At 32.4% G+C, this 16,236-nt stretch overlaps 1 protein-coding gene across 10 annotated transcripts in view; it reads right to left on the bottom strand.

Annotated features, from left to right (window-relative positions):
* The window catches only part of GULP1 (GULP PTB domain containing engulfment adaptor 1), a 223,461-nt gene that overhangs the window by 24,219 nt on the left and 183,006 nt on the right, over positions 1–16,236 (bottom strand). For 6 of the 10 annotated variants that reach the window (XM_074339089.1, XM_074339081.1, XM_019740768.2 and 3 more), the window contains 4 exons: positions 10,641–10,778; positions 2,012–2,128; positions 1,735–1,815; positions 1,244–1,336 (listed from right to left, as the gene is read on the bottom strand). In XM_074339089.1, coding sequence (XP_074195190.1) covers positions 1,244–1,336; positions 1,735–1,815; positions 2,012–2,128; positions 10,641–10,778 — 429 coding nt within the window. The remainder of the gene's footprint in view (positions 1–1,243; positions 1,337–1,734; positions 1,816–2,011; positions 2,129–10,640; positions 10,779–16,236) is intronic. The other 4 variants (XM_074339091.1, XM_074339101.1, XM_019740769.2 and 1 more) reach the window with 2 other exon arrangements.

The following is a 16,236-nucleotide window of genomic DNA, read 5'->3' as shown; positions in this document are numbered from 1 at the left end:
TGCCACAAGTTAAATACTAAATATTTTTAAAATACAAAATAAAATGCGAACTTTAGTGGACCACATGAGACAGATGATATAAAAAAAAATCTACTAAACATATTTTGCCTAGGAAAAATACTGTTTTTAATTCTGTCCCCCTCCAAAAAATTCACTTAGCCAAAATCACAAATTAATGGTATCATACATGGTATCGGAAAAAGGATTTCAAATCTATGTATGATAAACCCATAGCAAATAAATTAACTATAAATACTTAAGTGTTATCTACAGAGGTTACTGCTCATTTTAGTGTCTGTTGAGAACCCTTGCTATGCAATATAAGAAACCATTTGGTCTTGTTAACATTTCCACTTTTAAAATGAATTTCAATACTCCAAGGGTAGATGGGCTTAGGTCATTAAATCTAACCTCAGTAAATAGCAATCAATAGGAATGAAACAAATAATATGTCACAAAGAGAAAAAGACCAAATTGAGGGCTGAATTATTCAAGAAAACACAATTGAAAAGAGCAACATGGAAAAACAACTGGGATCTGAGCTACCTAGGTAATTTAAATTTTTTAAGTACCTTGTTTAGCACCTTTTGATAGAGGGATTCTGATGAGCCCCCAAATGATATAGGGATCTGGTCCCCCAAATGATATAGGATCCTGGTGTCTGGTGCCCAGAGATCTTGGTCTCACATACCCGAAGAATGAGAATGTGGACTCGGAAGGAGAGGTCGAGAAGCAAAGATTTTTATTAAAGCAGAAGTACAGCTCTCTTGTGAGAGGGGGTACCTGAAATTGGGATGCCCCCTGGCTAAAGCAAAAGGCTCTTATTTTATACTTTTTCTTGTATGCTTGGGGAAGGGAGCTGGCACCTTCTAAAGGATTCTATCAGATTTGCTCTGTTTGTCCAGCCTAAAGGGATTTACAAGATAACTTATTAACTTCAGAGCGCAATACATTTTTGTCTTGGAGTGAATGAGTCATTTTGAAACCTGGAGTTTCAGGGTATGGCTGCCTTTGTTTATTCCACCAGGAACCTCCCTGTCTATCTAACAAAATGCTAAGTAACCTGTCTCATTTTCATCTCTATCCACGATTAGTTTTGTCTTTTTTAAAAATCTATGTTTACTTTTAAATGATTGACCTCAGAGCACTTATTAGAAATATCACAGAGCTAATGATCCAGATATGTTTTATCAACATTGCATCTTGTTTCTAAGGAAATCATGCACATATTCTATATACTTACTGGAGATGTTGATACCTGGGTTATTCTTAACTGGTTTTCCAAATCTTGTACTTTGTTTTTAAGGTCCATGTTTTCTGTTTCTAAGTCTTGAATCTAAAAAGCAAATGATTATTGAATAATTTTCAAAAAGTTATTCTTGGAAAATACTATTATAAATGGTACATTAATGAATAGGAGTTCATATCATTTAAAATTTTAATATGTCCTTTTGTGCACAGGGGAGAAAACTATTTGATAAAGCTTGGGAAATAGAGAATTCTAGGTCTCTGGAAAGACATGTTATTAAATTTGAAATATGTTTTTACATGTGTGCAAAATTGATGTTCCTAATACTTCATCTCTGTGTTTTCTTGTTGCACTGTGCAATCTGCACCCATATCCTGGAGTGTAACCGCAAGACAGTGAAACTTGCTTATGATGATTTTGAAGAGAATGGAGAAAGGGTGTAATTTAATTACAAAGGAATCTGATCTGCATGGGAAACCACTTACCCAGCATCTGCTGCTTCTGCTGCTCTGATCCCCATGAGAAGCATCAGGAAGTGAAGCAAAGTCACATGAGAACACTAAGTTCTTGTGGGAATTCAATATAAAATGGTTAAAAACTGTGCAGGGGATCAGGAATGAAAAATTATAGGAACACAGTGAAAGCAGTTCCAATCAGTGTGGGGGAAATTTAATGGCAGTCCTTCTAAATTTGTTTGATGATATGCAAGTTTCCCTGTACTTACATCACATAAATATGAAACAACAAGCTTAGTTTACTCACTCTTTTCTGTAACCCTGCAATCTGTTTTCTTGTTTCAACATCTTTTCCTCCAGATTCTAGAAATTTCCTGTATGCCAGGTCAAATGCTTGGCCGATTGTTAAAGTAATCTCTTCAGCCTTTGTGAAAATAAAACAAAGATGATTTGCATTTTAATAATAATGTGTCAGACTGTTGGTTGTGCTTTGGCAATTGAATGAATAGCTGTTGAAATTGGAAGCAAGACTTCTGTCCCACTTCTCATCTCTTTTAACACAGCATTTTTTTTCCTAGTTTGTTATCCAGTTCCTCAAATATTTAGTGCCTATTAAATGAATGTGTAGTGCCAACTACAGTTTCTCTCATTGCTTTGCTACTTATTTCCTCTTCCGAGTGAGGAGGGAGTGTTAAACCTGGCAGGTAACTTGAATGAGGCGGTCTGGGTGGTGCTGTGGAAAACTTGAGGTATGCCCTCAATGGAGGAACTGCTGCTCTGTTCCTATTCATTGTTGGTTATGGAAATGAGCAATTCCAACCCAGATTTTTCAGGTTCTAAATATGCGAGATGAGGTCAGATATATGAATCGTTATATAAAAAGCTCCCACTTTTAAGTGATAGTAAACAGCATTTTTGTAAAACAGTACAATTGAACGAAATAAATCTGTAATCTGAATTTGAACTAGTAAATGATTTACAGTCTCTTAACTTTCAACTATCAACTGGCACAAATATCCTAAGTCTACCCCCTCATTCCTTCTCCATTCATATCTCAACTGCTATCACAGTGTCTTACATACTGTAAACATTAAAGATTTACTTTATTAAATTATAAAGAAGTTTGGTAAAGGTATTAATTGAATGCATCATTAATTGAATGACATCGAATATGTCATATTCAATTCTAAGACCTTCAGATGACATAAAAACTGCTAGTAACATTAATTCTTGAAAGTGCCTTGTTTTCACTAATCTACCCTAAAACTTTCTGCTGTGCTGCAAGCAATTGAAATTGAAAATATGCTTTATTAATAAAGATTTAATTAAGATATTGTCATTTTTGTAGTTCACTGTTTAAGGAAGTCCTTTAGCCATAAAAAAAAAAATCTGGTGTTTACCTCAGTTAACTAAAAAATACAAAATATATGCCTAAATTATATATGAAAACTATCCATCTCATGAAAAAGTAGAAAAAAGAAATGTCCTTTTAATTTGAATGTCCCTTATTATATTTGCCTTGTTTCCTGGATGACTAAGCTAAGAGGATTGATTTTTAACCCCTGATCGTGTTATATAACATAAAGAGCAAGAATATTTTTAAATTAAAAAATACTTTATTTCAAAAAATTATTACATAGCAAACATGAAATATAACAAGAATGTATAATAAATAGTTTACAAATAAATAGATCTGGCAAAAACACTGAATGCAATGATTCCTTCTGGTAATAATAATGTATGATTCTTTTGATACGTGAACCCTTCTTTACAATGAGTTAACAAGACAGAAGTTTTAGCTTTGTCTTAGTTTAAATTTCATTTCACATAATTAAAAAAAAAAAAAGACAAAAAACCTGTCGGTGGCGTGAGGGTTTCATCCACTTATTGGGCTCTATTTAAATGTTATCAAATGCAATATCCAGTGAATAAAATATATGCATTAACATTTGGAAACAAAATTGTGAAAAATAAAGTATCAAAATGATGACTACACAGTTGAGAGTGACTATATTGGCCTTATGATAAAGAAACCAAATCAATTAACATCACAATATACATCCATAGTCCAATTTTATTTTCTAAACTTGAGGAGATGATTGTGGAAATTGTGGAAATATCAAATCTTAATAATACAACATGATGATACTAAGAAAGTGAGTTACAGTTGTGTAGCATACTAGGATAGGCTGTCATCTAAATTTCAAACAAGCTCTTAGAAAGTCACATAAGTACTAACTATATATAATACAAGAAATGAATAGAATAAATGCACCAGTAAGAGAAGAGGGATTCTGGAGAGGTCACAGTCATGCAAGTAATGTAACATGATAAAATAGTGTGAAAACGGGAATCTAGGGTCTTGGACCGTAGTTCCAATTCTATTGCTACCTAGCTTTGTGACTCAGGGAAAGGTACTAACTCTCTCTGGCCTGAATTTATTTTAAATATGATGAAAAGGTTGGTCTAAATAGGCCATAATTTCTTTTCCAGGTTATTTTTTTTAAGTAATCTTTTAACTATGAGATAATTTTAGATTTATATAGAGTTGTAAGAAATGATACAGAGATATCCTGTTTACTCTTTATTCACTTCCCCCAATGATAACATATTATAAAACTATAGTATAAATCACAAGCAATTAATATTGATATTAATATAGTCAAGATACAGAATTGGAAATCAGCCCAAGAATCTTCATCTTGCTGTTTTATAGCGACAGCTTCTTTTTGTCTACCTTATCCTTTCCTTAAACCCTAGAAACAACTAATCTTTTCTCCATGTCTATAATTTTCTCATTTCAAGATGTTATACAAATGGAATCATACAGTATATAAGCTTTTGGGATTCATTTTCTTTAGTCCATATCTGGAGAATCATCAAAGTTGTTGTATGTATTAATAGTTCATTCCTTTTTACTGCTGAGTAGTAAGTATTCCACGGTTTTAATGCACTGATGTTTGTTTAACTAATCACCTATTATCTAGAGTTTTGTAGTTTGGGGCTATTATGAATAAGCTTCTATATACATTTGTGTACAGGTTTTTGTGTGAACATGAGTTTGATTTCTCTGGGATAAATGCCCAAATAGGTCATAAGATAGTTGCATGTTTAGTTTTTTATAAAACTGCTAAATGTTTTTCTGAGTGGTTGTACCATTTTATATCCCCACCAGCTATGTACAAGTGATCCATTTTTCCACATTTTCACCAGCATTTGGTATCATCACTATTTTTTATTGTAGACTTTCTGATATCTCATTTTCATTTTAATTTGCATTTCCCTAATGGATACCAATGTTAACATCTTTTTATGTGCTTATTTGTCATCTGACTATCCTTTTTAATTAAATGCTCCTTCATATCTTTTGCCCATTTTCCAATTTAATAAATTGTTTTTATGTTGTTGAGTTCTGAGAGTTCTTTACATACTGTAGATACTAGTGATATAAGTTTGTCTGATATAAGTTTGCAAACATTTTCTCCCACTCTTAGTCTTCTTATTCCCTTCATAAGACCTTTCATAGAAAAAAATCACTTATTTTTGATGAAGTTAAATTTGTCACTTTTTCCATTTACAGATCCTGCTTTAGGTGTCAAGTCTAAGAACTCTGCCTAGCTCTACATCCAGCAGATTCTCCATGTTTTTCTTTTCTAAATATTTTATAGTTGTACATTTTACATTTAAGTATATGATGCATTTTCAGTTAATTTTTATAAAAGGTGTGAGGTTTAAGTCAAGGTGTATTTTACTTATCCATGGAAGTCCAAGTTCACCAGCACCATATGTTGAAAAGTCCATCTTTTTACATGTTGCATCTATTGTATTGCTTTTGCACCTTTGTCAAAAATCAGTGAGGTAATTTTGTGTGGGTCGATTTCTGTATTCTCCACTGTTCCATTAATAAATTTATCCTTTTACAAAAACTACAGTTTTGGTTATTATAAGTGTATAATAAATCTTGAATAGGGGAAAGTGATTTTTTTCACTTTACTGATCTTCTTCAAAACTGTTTTTATCAATCCTAGTTCATTTGCCTTTCCATGTAGATTTTTGAATAATCTTATCTGTAACTACCAAAAAAAAAAAAATCTTCCTATGATTTTGACAGGAACTGTCTTAACCTGTACATTAATTTGGAGAGAACTGACATATATGTACTAGATTGAGTCTTCCAATCCATGAATATGGTATGTTTCTCCACTTATTTCATCTCTTTTTATTTCTTCCATCAGTGATTTGTAGTTTTCAACATACAAGTCCTGTACAAGTTTCACATCTTAGGTTAGAGTTACACCTATGTATTTTTTTTAAAAGTAATTGTACATTTCTGTATCCATATATTCATTACTAGTATATAGCAATACAATTGATTTTTGTATGCTTATTATGTATTCTGCTACCTTGCTAAACTTACTTATTAGATCCAGGTTTTTTTGTTTGTTTGTTTCTTTTAAACTCATTTGGATTTTCTACATAGATAATCATGTATTTGCAAAAAAGGTCAGTTTTATCTCTTTCTTACCAGTCTGAATGCTTCTTATTTTTTTTCCTTGTCTTATTGCAATGGCTAGACATTCTAGGACTATGTTCAATAAGAGTGGGTGGAGTAGAAATCCTGGCCTTCTTCTGAATATTAGGAAGAAAGCATTCAGCTTTTCACCATTGAGTAAAATGTTATCTATAGTTTTAATTTTAAATGCTCTTTATCAAATTAAAGACTTTTTTATATTCTTATTTTTTTCTGACAGTGTTTAAGCAAGAATGGGTGTTGATTTTTTAAAAAAATAAAGCTTTCATTATATGATATGATTTTTCTTCTTTAGCTTGTTAACATGGTTGATTACATTGTTGGATATTTGAAAGTTGAACAAGACTTGCATGTCATGAGCAAACCTCACTTCATCTTGGTATATAATTCTTTTTCTATTTTGCTGAATATATTTGCTAATAATTTGTTAGGAATCATTGTATATATTTTCCAAAGGTATACAGCTTGGTGTGTAGTTTTCATTTTTCTTTTTTTGAACTATGTCCAGTTTAGCTATTAGGGAAATACCAATTTCATAAAATTAATTGGGGAGTGCTCTCATCTCTTCTATTTTTGAAATAGGTTGAAATAGGTTGTTAGTTCTTCTTTAAGCATTTTATAGACTCCTCCGGTGAAATCATCTAGACCTGGAGATTTCTCTTCCTATAAGTCTTAAATTATATATTCAATGTCCTTTATAATTATGGGCTATTCAAATTATATATTTAATACTGGGTGATTTAATATAGCTTTTATTTTTTGAAAAGTTGATTCAATTCATCTGTGTTGTCAAATTTATGTGTATGTAGTTTTTGGCATCATGTTATTCTTTCGCTGTCTGGAGCGTCTGCAATAAAATCTATTTCATTCCTGACATTGGTAACTTCTGTCCTTTTTTTTTCTTCTTTGCCAATTGTATTAAAATTTTTGTTACTTTTATGATCTTTCAAAGAACCAGCTCTTTGTTTCATTGATCTCCTCTATTGTTTTTGTTTTTAATTTTTTAAAAGCTTTCTTATTTTCTTCCTTCTTCTTACTTTGAGTTTATTTTAATATTTTGTTTTCTAGGTACCTGAGGTGGGAGCTTAGATTATTCATATGAGAGTTTCCTTCTTTCTAATTTATTAACTTTGCTGTTATAAATATCTGTATCACAAAAATGTTATGTTCTATATCATTTATATGTAGTTCACCGCATCTTAAAAATTTTCCTTTCCAAATTCCTCTTTGACATACGGAATGTTTATATTTACAAAATCAAGTATGACATTTCATTTCCAAGCTTTTGAAGACACTTCTGTTATTAACACGTTATTGATTTTTAGATTGATTTCTTTGTTGTCCTTTCTTTGTCATTTCAGTTTTCTGAAATTTATTTTATAATCCAGGATGTGGTCTGTTTTAGTACATGGGTTTTCTTTATAACTTCCATTTCTTAGCTTTATTTTTTATTACTTTGATAAGACTTTCTGGAAAATAAAATGTTTCAAGTGTGCATATAAGTTTTTTATTATTTTTAAAATGGATCTTCTAAAATCTTTTTCTGGTAATTCTAATACCTCATTTCAAGGTTGGGATCTGTTGGTAATCTTTTTTATTTAGTTTAAGATCACCCTGTTTTTTGATAGGATGATTGATTTTTAATTGAATCTTGGATATTTTAGATATCATATGAGACTCTAAAACTTATTTAAACTTTGTGTTTTGGGTGGCTCACTCTGACACAATTCCAGTAGGAGAATGGGAATGGGAGAGCACTGCCTCATTACTGCCTGCTGGAGATACAGATTCAGTTTCCTCACTTGGCCTGTCTTCATTACTGCTTGGCAGAGCTGAGTACTCTAGCTCCCCATATCCTTTCACGGTCATCATGGAAGGAGAGAGACTCGTTAACACAACATGATACTGTTAATAAAGTAGTGAATTCCAGCCTGTGGCATAGTAGGATAAGTTTTATCTATGTTTCAAACTCTGAACAATTTTGCAGAAGTACGGAAAAGATAAAATGAGTAGATAAGACAAAGCTTCAATAAGAGCAGATGGACTCTGGGACAGGTCACAGTTAGTAATAGAACATGAGAATAATAGAACGTGATTGGACAAATGCTAAAATGGCAATCTAATGTCTTAAATTTTAATCCCAATTCTGTTACTACCTAGCTTTGTAACTTTGGGGAAGTCACTCAACTTCTCTGGTCTTGTTTTCTTAAAATAAGAGGAAAGAGTTGTGCCAATTGAGCCATAATTTGTTTTTCTGTTCTATAATAATATTCTAAGATTAGTTAAAATGAAAATTAGAGAAGGCATATCAAAAATGCTATTATATATCAAATCAATTTTATAAATAGTATAAATAAATTATTACAATTAGAAGAAATAAAACTTTGAGGTGAAGGTAATATTATGAAACTCTGAGGAAACATGTCCTGTTTAACCATAAAAGTGATGCCCACTTGTAGTTGAGAGATATCTTGGACCCTAGCTTTTCAAAGCCCAGATTTCCATCTACCTGCAGTAGAATCATTTGGTAAAGAAGCTAAATGCAGATTTCCTGAGCTCTAGCCCCAATCAATATAAACTTATTTTTTGAAGTAGGAATCAAAGAGCTTTATTTTAAAAGCCCCTCCTTAGGAATATTATTCCCACTAATGGTTGTAGACTTCGCACTGTTGCAGACTTCAAGAAATTATTTTCAACCTTCAAGAAAAAAAAAAAAGAAAAATGCTAACATGCTAACATGCTATATCCAAAGAGAATAATGGGTCAAGGAATTGGAATTCAGGAAATTAATTACAAACAATTATGATCAAGGAAAAAACAATATAACTACACAGGGATTCTGGCAAGCTTATGTTTTAAATAATCATGTGACAAATTTGTATGGGGCTCAAATAAAGAAAGATAAAATATTTGACACAAAACTATAAGAATACTAATATTTATAATAATCTCTCATTATGAGTATTTCAAAGGACCTCAAGGAATTTTATTTCCGTGTAAAGCAAGAAAGGAGAACAACTAAGTTTACTGCTTTGTTTAAGTGGTGAAGGATTATTATATGTTACACATAGAATACATCTACTTTGATCTTCTCAATCACATGAAGAAAAATTTCTGCAAATAATCATGGTTATGAAGCACTTGGAACATTAAATATAATGCATTCATTCAATAGGATAAATTTCAAAAACAACTTGAACTTCATATAAAATGCCTAATTGTGCACAAAGTATTTCTTATATAAGTAAGCATATTTTTCTGATGGCTGTTCCATAATGCTCATCAAATTTTCAAAAAAATATTTTGATGCCCTGTAGCTTAGCACATTAGTTTGCCTTTTTAGAGCACGATAGTTTAAAAGATACAGATGATAACTCATTCTACTTTTTGTCAATTTTTCCAAATGATGTTTTTTTTAAGGAAAAATTTATTGAGCATTTATTGTCCACCTGATGTAGGGGTTATATGGACAAATAAAAAAAGCTAACATACAGAATCCAGAGAAATAAATTACATAACGGTGATAATAATATTCGTCCTCTGATATTTTTGACAGCATGAAAAAATGAGCAAATAAACTAATTAAGTTCTTTTTCCTCTCTAAGCCAAGAATGTTGTTGAGGTTAGATGTTCTTCCTGCTATAAAACCACCAATGGCTGTGATGTGTGCTTAGAATTCACATCTTGTTTTATAAAAGGACCTCAGACTAGGTTATGATTAGCCCTAACTTACGCTTATAATCAAGACACAGGGTTTTCCTTAAGATACCAGAAGATTAAAAGAACTGTTGCAGAACTTAACTTTGGAATTTCTTGATTGCTCTTATTGCTAAGAACTTTAGATTGCATTCACAAGCTAGCACATATGCAGGCACATACATACACAAACAATTCTATAATCTTTCATTATAGTAAGTTTTCTGAATGAATAATGAAAATTTAAAACAAAAAACATATTTTCAAAGCATTGGAGATTTTTTAAGGAGTCATAAGGAGATTTTATTTCCTGGAGTTTAAAATATCTATTTTCATCAGATTCATTACACTCCAGGAAAAAAAAAAAAAACTCTGTTTACCATTACTCTTTGCATTACGTACATATTACTAAATATATTTAAGATTAAAATTGCAGATAAATTAAATGGTTATAGAGAAATAAATGCATAACATAAGCAGGCATGACGTTCTAAGAAAAGAAATTTGCATGCAAGCTTGTGCCCCTGAACATGAGAATTTAGTTAAGGATGAAATCCTGAAGCATAGTCTCATGACAGGATGAATCTATTAGTGTAGTTAAATATTTGCAGACCTTATTCATTTCCAAATACTTTACTAATGCAGGAAACAAGACAATTCCTGGCTTGTAAAACAGAACAAACCACCCTAAAACATCTGGCATACTTACACACTTTTCGCTGTCAAATACATAGCACAAATGTTTATTTGATTCAGAATCTTTGCATATGAAAGTGAATATCCTCTTGTCAGTTTTATCATCCGCACAAAATGATATTCTATGAAGCTGGCAATTGTGTTGGACTTCCTGTGAACACATGTGGAAATAAACACAGTTGAAGAGATTTTTTTCCCCATTTTCTGAAATACCAGCTTGTGTTAATAACATATAACTTAAGATTTTAAAAGTGAAACAATCATCTTTCAAACTTTAGTTTTATAATTACATACACCCCAAACTTAAACAAATACGTAATGGAGATGGACCTCCTGACTCAGGATTAAACTAAAATAGTCATTTCAATGGTACTTAGAAAAACACAAGCAAAATTCAAAAGGATCAGAGGTTCATGGGCTTTCTGAGCTTGCTGAGATTTGATCTATCACTCCAATTCACATTACTGTTCATCAGACTGAAAATGAGTATATAAAGTGGAATTTTCAAATATATAAATGTTAAGAGAATTTGTCTATGGCACTGCATTCTTTCTCTGCATACAAACCAAATTGTAAGTCATCAAAGGGTTGCTTGGATGCAAGCATGAAAATTAAAATGAGGCAGCATATTGTATGATTGCAATGTTTTTTTGCCATTCCTAGATAGTCTGATTCATCCATTTCAACAGGAGGGAGGAACCATGCTAAAAAGAAGGGTCAACTAAGGCTTTTGATGAGGGCATCTTCCCTTTCTTTTGGTTAGCCCTGAGTTGGACAATGACCGCATCTATCTGATACTATCCTTCTATTATACTTTGTCTGATCCACCAGTTTCTTCTCATTGACATATTTTTTGTTTTCATGTTAATACAGTCAGTCAAACAATAGCTTTCAGTTGCACTGTAGCTCCCAAATACCGATAGCAGGTCTACACCAGTTTGTTAATTGTACGATCATGTTAATGACACATAAAAAGGAAATATCATTATTAGACAATATAAAAAATGATTCATTTTTTTTCCATTTATAGAAGAAATTATGCTACATGAAAATACACCATTCACATAGCTGGTGGTGAAACCATATAGTCCCTCATTCAATCCCCTATCAGTATGATCACAGAAAGCCTTTGGTTATGAAAGCCAGGAATCATCTTCATTTTTGTTTAGATTAACAGAGGTATCTTCCCACAAAAGAAGACTAGGGAGCTGAAACTTGTAATTTTATTATTTGTGTGAGATTTTGTTGTAGTGATAAATCTTTATGAATTTTAAATGTAGTACACATTTTTGGTGAGACAGTCTAAAGAGACTCAGGAACACAATAAAGCACTGTAAGAAAACAATTATGCTTTAACACTGGTGACATTGTATAGGAATTGGAACAAAAAATAAGTAAATCCCAGGTTCACCTATAACACCTCTTTCTAACACTGCATGATCTTCATTTGGAGGACAAGTGAGAAAAGCAGAAAGGAAAAGGACACAGAACGAAAGATATTGGAGCCTATTGATGTTGCTTTTACTTCCATTTTCATCCATACAAATGAGATAGAAAAATAGTTTATTTTTTATCAAGTCCATGTTAGGTTAACAATGAATTTTTAAATCCTGCCTCATACATATTTTACTGTAAAAAATTTATTTTAGGAACATCATTTTAAATTTTTTCCCACTAAATTACAATTTATACCCAAAATAAAATGAATGACAGACATTTTTCTGTTTCACTCATGTCTCCTCAGTGGTTCCTAAATGCATATATATGAACATACTGTATCAGAATCACTTTGGGAGTTTGTTTGTTTTGTTTTTTAATAACAGATGATAAGACTTGTTCTGCAGATTCTGAATCTGAAAGGCTTGGATGGACTCCAACAATTGGCATCTATAGTCTCCTAGAAGCACTGATGCTCAGAAGAACTGAAAAATACACCTTTTAGGTAACTACATTTTTAGGGATTCAAAAGATATTACATTCCATATATGTGCACAGAGTAAGATACTCTGTGTGTATCCATATAATATATGGGTAAAGGGTCAGTTGCTCTATGTTTACATGGAATATAATTGAATTTACAAGGTATGATAAAAAATACAGTGAATATTCACATTAAAAAATTTATCACAGTAAAAGACACATTGTCATTAATCCCCCTCAAAATACTCCCCTCACTTCGGACACACTTATCCCATTATTCTTGCCACTTTCTGAAGCAGTTCTAGAAGTCCTCTGTCATGAATACCTTCAGTTGTGCTGTCATGGCTGCTTCAATGTCCTGAATCAATTCAAAATGTTTACCTTCCATGGTCATTTTGACTTTGGGGAAAACCCAGAAGTCGCACTGTGCCAGATCCGGTGAATAAGGTGGATGAGAACACACCATGTTTTTATTTGAAAGAAACTGCCATACTAGAAAGGATGTGTGACATGGAGCCTTACCATTGTGATCACAAAATACGGTAAATGCCTCTGAGTGCCATTCAACGGAAAGGCAGGGATCTTCAATACGGGAAGCATTACGTGGAACCTTAGTAACAGTGTGTGACAAATTTCAACTTGTTCGGTTCAGTCAGTCAGGTGTGAGCTATGGTTAAGAGAAGGTGTGTTTTAAAGTGTGCCATAAATCATCCCCCATCTTGACAACACTCTGTGTCACACATCACTTCTGGAATACAGCAATTTCTGTCAAACAAAAACACTATGGTGTGTCCTCATTCACCTTATTCACTGGATCTTGCACTGTGTGACTTTTGATTCTTCCCCCAAATCAAAATGATTCAGGACATCAAGGCAACCACAAAAGAGAACTTCCATAACTGCTTCAGAAAGTGGCAAGAACAATGAGATAAGTATGTTCAAAGCGAGGGGGAGTATCTTGAGGGGGATTGATGGCAATGTGTCTTTTACTATAATATGTATATTTTAATTTAAACATTTACTGTATTGTTTGATCACACCTCATGTAAGACATTTCAAAGATATTAATATTCAAGATCATTCTTCAAGTTTGGTAGGCATAAAATTAGAGATGTTTCTTTCCCATTAAAAGCTTGGAAATCTTACACTTACTTTTGTGGGGATTCACTTGGGCCTCTTGAAAATTAGCTATTAAGTATAGGAAATTAAAACTTTGTGACAGGAAAGAAGAGCATTGGTGTTATTGATTTCGGTAAGGCAAAGGCAAAAAATGATGATTACAAGTCAATTGGCTGATTGTATTGAGTTGAATTCCACCTTGTTGATGTTTTATAAATGGGGTTTAGGTTGAAGGAGGCATGGAAATTTGATGGTAAGAGTTTAGAAAACAGAATGATATAGCTGACAGTTGTCAATGGAAACTGATTATTATGTAAGACTTACTATGGGGGACTCTAGAATAATGAGCTGGCAAAATTGTGGTACACTTGCTTTCACATGATCTATCTCTGTCTCTATTTACCATCATTCTTTGCATTATGTGTATATTACTAAAACATATTTGAGATTAAAATTACCAGTAAAGGAAGTGTTTATAAAAGAAATAAATTCACACACATGACAATAATGTTAGTGATCTTGTAATATCTTTAAGTCTTTATATTTCGTGCTCTTCTAAGGATATGCCATTATTAAACAGTCAATTAGAAGTTCTCTCTATATATCGCATCTCATCATATTTGCATTTTCTAAATACTTAAACATTGTTTTAATTAATGAAAAATTTGAAGCATTATAAATGTTCCATCATAGCAGAATGGTTTAGTAGATTATAATGCATAGATTATGGTATCAGTGAAATTTTTATAGTTTAGGTGTATTATGGGTATGATCAAATCAAAAAGAACAACACATTGTAAATAATACATAAAAAGGGGTATTAGTCCCACATATTTCAAGGTGTGCTTTGACATATCCTAAACATTCATGTAAGAAATTGACTTAATAATTAATTATATACACACACACTCCAAAACAGTTACAGGATCTATCTGGTTTAGAAGAAAATGTAAACGTGCCTTACAAATGACCTGTTCTTGCTGGACATTTGCCACTATCCATTTAATTTTAAAAAGGAAATGCAGGACTAGGATGATTTTTCTTTTTAATTGCATATAAGACTACTCTTTGGTTGCTATACTTTCGGTTGCACTGTCACTCTGTAACTTACTGTTTCCTCAACCTATTGTTCTTTTGTTACTACCCTTTGTCTAATGAATTCATCTCAGCCAGCCCACCTGGTCAGTAGATAATGCCTCACTTCTTACTTTTAACTGCCTTGTTTCCCAGTAAAATACACGCGCACACACACACACACACACACACACACACACATATATATACACGGTGCCAAAAAAATGTAGGCACATTTTAAGAAAGGAAAAAACTGTATCAAAATTACGCTGATGGTAACCATTTTGACCACCTCCTGTAATTGTGGAAGTCAAATGTGACTTCTTTTCACATTTGTGCATCTTTTGATGTCGGTATATATTGAGTATTCATCTTTTGTTATCGGTATATATTGAGTATTATTTTAATCTAGGTTTTTCTTTTCTTAAAATGTGTGTAATTTTTTTGGCACCCTTTGTGTGTGTGTGTGTGTGTGTGTGTGTGTGTGTGCGTGTGTGTGTATACTTCAATAGACCTTCCACTACTCTTTCACTATTTCTTTGTCTTCTTTCAGCCACCTCAGCAGTAGTTATTTGGGGATAGCTATAACCAAAATAAAGTTTCCAACTCTTTGTTATTTAATATTGAGTGTGGATAACAGAAATAAATTAGACAGCATAGTTGTGGGAGGTCTTAAATTTATGGTTTGAAAGTCTGAAAGAATACCAGTGTTCTTTAATTTGAGAATTGAATAATAACTGTGGGGGCATACATGCCATAGTCCAGTGATCCTCAAACATTAAAAATGCAAAATTTCCACAGAGATTCTGATTCTGTATGCTAAGATAGGGCCTTAGGACTTATTTTTGCAAATGGCTCATGGCATTTTTAATGCAAGTACTCCATGGACTATAATTTGAAAATATGGGCTACTGCATGCAGCCATCAGGCTGTGCTCTACACCAGAACCCCTCGATCTTCAGTGTGCACAAGAATCACTGTGTTTCTTCTTAAATTACAGGCTCCAATTCAGTAGGTCTGGAATGGGGCCTGAGATTCTACATTTCTAACAAGTTCCCAGATGCTGGTCCACAGAGCATACTTTGAATAGCAAGACATTATTAGGGAGCAATATGCACATAGATGAAGGTATTAATGGCAAGTACTGGAAAAATTGGAGGCCTGTGAAAAATATTTTCATAATCTGTTTACAGGTCCAGGTTTCCTTGGCCTTTCAAATTGAATTAATTTGTCAGTAAGCATGGTACAGTATTAGAGGAAAGTATTGGCAATATATATTTGTAAAATAATTGGATAAATGTGAATCAATTTTTCCAAAGTGATGTTCATGGTCTTATTAAAATTACTAAACAAGAATTCTGAAACACTGTGAATAAAGTACTGTTATTAGTTTGTTAGGGTTGCCATAACAAAATACAACAGACTTGGTGGCCTAAATAACATAAATCAATTTTCTCATAGTTCTGGAGGCTGGAAGTCCAAGATCCAGATGTCAG

The sequence above is a fragment of the Rhinolophus sinicus genome, linkage group LG01 (assembly GCF_036562045.2).
Source record: "Rhinolophus sinicus isolate RSC01 linkage group LG01, ASM3656204v1, whole genome shotgun sequence".
Taxonomy (NCBI): domain Eukaryota; kingdom Metazoa; phylum Chordata; class Mammalia; order Chiroptera; family Rhinolophidae; genus Rhinolophus; species Rhinolophus sinicus.
Note: the sequence above shows the minus strand (reverse complement) of the source record. Positions and strands in the feature narration are given on the sequence as shown.